The sequence below is a fragment of the Bombina bombina genome, chromosome 4 (genome assembly GCF_027579735.1).
Source record: "Bombina bombina isolate aBomBom1 chromosome 4, aBomBom1.pri, whole genome shotgun sequence".
Lineage (NCBI taxonomy): Eukaryota > Metazoa > Chordata > Amphibia > Anura > Bombinatoridae > Bombina > Bombina bombina.
In genome coordinates this window covers 1,210,471,208-1,210,477,207 of record NC_069502.1, presented here as the reverse complement: position 1 = coordinate 1,210,477,207, position 6,000 = coordinate 1,210,471,208, and the positions used below count along the sequence as shown (strand labels likewise).

The following is a 6,000-nucleotide window of genomic DNA, read 5'->3' as shown; positions in this document are numbered from 1 at the left end:
AATATATAAAATTGTAAATATATAAAATTGTAAGTCCAGTCTAGGAGTATAGGTGTAATACAGAATATAATGTGCACAATGTGTACAATATAGTATATATTTATCTATACACTGTTTCCCCTTTCCAATTGAAGTAAGAGGCAAATAGGTAGTTAAAATTGAATTCTTGTTGTCAATATTGGATAAAAACCATTACATGGTATTATAATATGACTAGGTAATAGTGTATATATTATGACAACATTTATACATATATATGAGTCATGTTTCTGTATATTTCTTTGCATAATAGTCAAGTCCTTCATTAGATTCACAGGTAGAATAGATGGTAATAATTTATGTGAATAGGTAATATTGAAATTCACAGGATAAGAAAGAGTTAAGTAATTAATGCCCATCAGCCAATCCGGTGGTTTTTATTCCTTTATTAGGCCCAACAGATGTAAAGGATTTTGAGAGCTATGAATACGGCGATAATGCAGAAACGCGTAAGCTTATCAGTCAACTGAAGGGCATGTTTGTGCTATGCTGTTACCAGACCTGTTTTAAGGATAAATAAAGATATCATACTTTATTTCTGCGGCTCCGGACTTTTCTTGAATCATAGAACAGTAGACAGACTGACTTCACAGCACAAAGACCCTATCTATTTCACTACGAAATATAGTAAACAATTTTACAAAATATGTGGAATCATTAAAAAATATCTCCCAGTACTGAATGGGGATATGATACTTAAACATAAATTAGACAACACAGTAAAATTCACAGCAAAGAAAGCCTCAAATATAGGAGATATAATAAAGAAAAAAATTCATAATAAAGAACCAATACAGACCAACTGGTTGACACCTACGGGCTCCTATAGATGTGGATATGCCAGATGCAAAAGCTGTGACTATACCAATGTGAGTAAGAGATTCACATCAACTCAAACAGGAAAGGAATATTTTATCAAGAGAAGGATTAATTGTACATCCACCTTTGTAATTTATCTGGTGACTTGTAACCAATGTGGTTTTCAATATGTAGGTATAACTACTCGTCCCCTTAAGGAAGGAATAAGGGAACACCTCACATCCATAGAAGAGGATATACCCAGAACTCCGGTAGCAAAACATTTTCACACACATCCAGAAAATATTAGAAATTAGAAAATATTAGAAATTTTTCATTTCAGGGAATAGAACATATAATTAACGACCCCCAGGGAGGAGACAGATTAAAAACTCTACTTAAAAGGGAAGTATTCTGGATTTTCACATTAGAAACGAGGACACCCTTAGGCATCAATAGGAGATATGATGTTAATTTATTTACAGAATGAATATATCTATCACTTACAATCACAAGTAATTTAGTAATGAATCTCAAACTCAACTGGTTTATGTTAACAATAGTGTTTAACTGTCATATAGAATACACACATGTACCAGGCTAGACAAGTCTTTCCTTCAATGTACTATAAGAGATATATTCACATTATTCAAATATTCAAGCAATGAACTATAGAGTATGTATCATCTTATTAGTTCTCTAACTCACCATTGTCAGGCATATTATGAACAATATCATCTTCAATCAGCTCTGAGGTGACTATCGGACTCCTGCACATATGTGTGTCCCTGTGGATGCGCGCCAGGGTGTACTGGTACGCATCCGTGGGAACACATACGGATGCATATGCAGAAGTGAGATTTATAAGATCTCAGAACACCACACTGTTTCCTGCTATTCCTCACATACATATGTCTAAGTATAGACTCATATACGGAATTAACATACAATGTAAGGTTTGGCAGGATTCCAGTGATGGTATCCCTGATATGTTTTCAATTTTAATAATAAGGATATCTTTTTAAAAAAAAGTAGCATATAACAAATTAGGACACACAATTATTACCTAGCAGGTAGTGTGCGTATCACATTTTTGAAAGAAACTCTCTGAATTTGTTTATGCTTTACTCATAGCTACTATTCTTACTTTTCTAACTTAACTATCGTACATAGTATACAGTTTTTGTGCAGAAAGTAACCAGTAAGCATCCTTTTTGTATTTTTTGCATTCTTTTGTATTTTTATGTATATATACATATGTTTTTTTGCATTTTCCTATATGTTGTCTTGGAGAATATGTCTGCACAAGCAATTCTTTTATATATACTTGTAAAGTTTAGTAAAATCCAATGCCAATATTTCATCTCTGTAGTATTTGTTGCAGTGCCAGGGGTTAATGTCTATTCAATATTCCACTTAAGTCTAGACCAATGGGAGGAAATTAATTAACCCTCTTACCCTACTTAAACTCGCCTGTGGCAGTCTAACAACTATCTCTGAGGAAGCGAAACATGTCAGATAATATGAAGCTGCTGCTGTTCACTATCTGCTGAATAAACTCATCCTGACATTTGGCTACCAGTCCGGTATTCTGTCTCTTTTATATATATATATATATATATATATATACACATACACACACACACACACACACTAATCAAAATTAATGTGCAACATAAATGTGATTTTACTACAATCTTCCTCAAATTTATGTTAAACGGATATGGAACCCGAAACATTTCTTTTGAGTTTCATGCAGAGCATACAAAAAAGTTTCCAATTATTCTTTTATCAAATGTACTTAGTACCCATGATATTCATTGTTAAAGCAATACCTAGGTAGGCATCTGGAGCTCTTCATGGTAGGAAATAGTGCTCCAGAAATGGGCTAGCTCCTAAGCATATGTCCCTGCTTTTCAACAAGAATGATACCAAGAGGATGAAGAAAAGTTGATAATAGAAGTAAATTAGAAAGTTATTTAAAATCACTTGCTCTATCAGAATCATGAAAACAATGTGGGTTTCATAAACCTTTCACTTGATTGTTAATTTTTAATTATTTCTCCATATTCTCTGTTATTTGCTTTAGTGGGAACTGTTTGGTGATCTGTTCTCTCTCTCTCTGTCTCTCTCGCTCTTTTTTTTTCTCTCTCTCTCTCTCTCTTTTTTTCTTTTTTTCTCTCTCTCTCTCTCTCTCTCTTTTTCTTTTTTTTTCTCTCTCTTTTTCTCTCTCTTTCTTTTTCTCTCTCTCTCTTTTTCTCTCTCTCTCTTTTTCTCTTTTTCTCTTCCTTAGAGCTTGAATGGTGTTTGGCTGAACAAGGAGAGGTTGGAGTCGTGCAGAGCCTACATTGTGAGCGTTGGAAGCTGCATCCAGCTTGGTGTGCCGCTGCCTGATAAGGAGAGACCAGAGTTTGAATACAGACTGGTTCAGGAGCGCATGTCACAAGCCTTTCCGTTACCAAGTGCACCAAAAACTTTGAAGACAAATGGGTCCCGGGCTAAACGGAAACTCAACACTGAGGACTTTGAGGTGTCCACTAATTCCTCTAAAACAAAAATCCATCGGACATCAATAGAATGTGAGAATCCTGCTAAATCCTTGCACAGAACAGAGCTAGCTAAGCAGCCCACTCTGAGGGTGGAAGATGTGGCCTCCGAGGACTTGCCAGAATCATGTGACTCAATAGATGGCGATACATTAGCGCCCACCCAGCAGCAGTGCCGCAGTACCTTACAGCTGTCCAAGGTGAGACAAACCATGGTGGAGATAAGGAGGTTAAATGTGCAAATGCAGGAGAAACAGATGGAAATGCAGGAGAGGTTAAACGCGCCCCACCAAAGCCAAACAGGAGACCTCAAGGATGTGCTAGCCATGGAAAAAGAACTACACGAGCTGCAAAACCAGCTGAGCAATGAGCGTAAGGAGCATCTCCAGAGGGTGCAGGACCTCAAGCAGATCTACCAGGAGGAACAGCAGAAGCAGGTTAGCGAGATCTTTCATTATAATATGTAAAATACTGTAGTGTTGTTAAGTCTGCTGCCCCGATTAGTCAAGAGAAGCATAAAGCCTAGGGAGGCGCTGGTCTTAGATCTCTCGTAATGATATTAGATGAATTGTAAAATGTTCCTAGTAACTTGTTATAACAGCAGCCAAGTATGATCTGTTATGACTTGCTCCTTTAGGTTTATATTTGTATTTTAAAGAGCTGCGTTTGCTTGTTCAAACCATCACATATTTTTCTGAAAAATGTGGCTGTAAACAAAGTACAATACTTAGGTACTGATATTTTCATTAGGGGTTATGGTTTTTGTGAGCAAGACCAGCTATTTTAATTGCAAGAATCAACCTATAGGAACCATTTCTAATACATTTATACCCTGCAGCTGACACAACAAGCCTTTGGGAACACATTATAAAGAAACCCACTGTACAGTGTCCCTTTAAAGGGACATGAAACCATTTTTAAGATTGTTATAAAACATGTAATTATTTGTAGTAAAGAACTTACAATATAGACTCATTATATATTTTGCTTTTGTATAATATTTGTTCTTGTTGCATTCATAAAGAGGTTTCCTTTAGAATGCATTGCGCAGGAGTAAATATGCTGACAGCATATGTTGTAGTCTGATGCTGAATTACATCATTATTATTCACTACACTGAGCATTCTTGCCTAGATGACAGCTGAGCTCATGTGCAGCTCTCTGGTATGGGTGCCTTAAACCTGGGCTCAACAAACCCACCTAAAATTTTACCCCTGGCTCCTAACTTTTTTGGTTATTCTCCATATATCTATATACAAATCCCACTGTCTGGCTCCTAATTTTTAAACCGATTTGTCAAGCACTGTCCTAAACACTGTGTGTAATTGGTGTTGGTAATATTTATAGTAGCTCAGTAAATGAGTATATTGCTCTAAAGATTTCAGTGGGTGGTTAGTGCCTCTTCCTGCAACTGGTTTAGGGAGCCGGGGTGTGATTTGCAACACACCTCTTTTTCCATCCTACTGCCCTTAGCACCTCACCTGCTGCCCCTTACTTGTACTTCAGTCATCTGTAGAGCCCCTCATTTTTGTTAATTTCTCTCTGCGTTTGTCTGCAGCAAGTACGATCTAAAATGTCAGTTGTTTAGAGAAGCCCAGTAAATGCAATCACACAAGAACATAAGCCATGGCTTCCTCAGTCAATCGGTTGTCACTCATTAGTCCCCACTTATTAAACCTTCGGAAAATAGAAAGGAGCGTTAGTGGAAATATCCATGTCACACCGAGTGCTCTGAATGACAGCCTGCCTAAGGAATTTATTGCAAAAAAATCTGCAGCAATTCCGATGTGGTACTAGGCAAACAATTGATAAATAAGAGAACAATATTGCCACGAATATGTTAATATATCAAACCTTCTACGCTGTGAAAGGTGTTTTTTTATCTTTTGTGCTCATGTGATAAAGGGAAGTAAATATTCTCACGGCACAGTTCTACCTGCATGCAGTGCAAAAGGTATGTATGTGTGTGTGTATATATATATATATATATATATATAATATAATATGTTTGTGTGTGTGTGTGTGTGTATATAGGGGAATCTCTATTTAATCGCAATTTTCACGTCAGCAGCCCCTGTAACCTAAATAAGCCCCATAAGCCCCCCTCTGTATTCTACATAAGCCCCATCAGCTCCCACTGTAACCCCACACCCCCATAAGCCCCCCTCTGTAACCTACATAAGCCCCATCAGCTCCCACTGTAACCCCCCAATAAGCACCCCCTTTAACATCGTAAGCACAGCCTGTAACCACCATCATGTCCCAGCACACCCCCCACCCTGTAACCTGCATCAGCCACAGCACGCGCAACCCCCTCCCTGTAACCCGCATCATCCGCAGTGCTCCCCGGTAAGTCGGCTCAATGTCACAAGGCGGGCACAGCAAGTTAGCGGCCCTCCTGTACATCATAGGTGATGTCAAAGGGGGCGGGGCTAAAATTGCATACTCTCACGGTTTTCAAACTGCGGCTATTAATCACGGATTCTGGATCCTGACTGGATGTGTGTGTGTATATGTATGTATGTGTATATATGTATATGTGTATATATATATATATATATATATATATATATATATACATATACATACATATACACACACACACATACATCCGGAT

The 6,000-nt window shown here is 37.5% G+C and overlaps 1 protein-coding gene across 2 annotated transcripts in view; it reads left to right on the top strand.

Annotated features, from left to right (window-relative positions):
* Positions 1-3,130: 3,130 nt before the first annotated feature.
* The window catches only part of RNF8 (ring finger protein 8), a gene marked incomplete at its 5' end in the record, with an annotated part of 52,475 nt that continues 49,605 nt past the window's right edge, over positions 3,131-6,000 (top strand). For both annotated transcript variants that reach the window (XM_053712706.1, XM_053712707.1), the window contains 1 exon segment: positions 3,131-3,820. In XM_053712706.1, the coding sequence (XP_053568681.1) occupies positions 3,131-3,820 (690 nt within the window).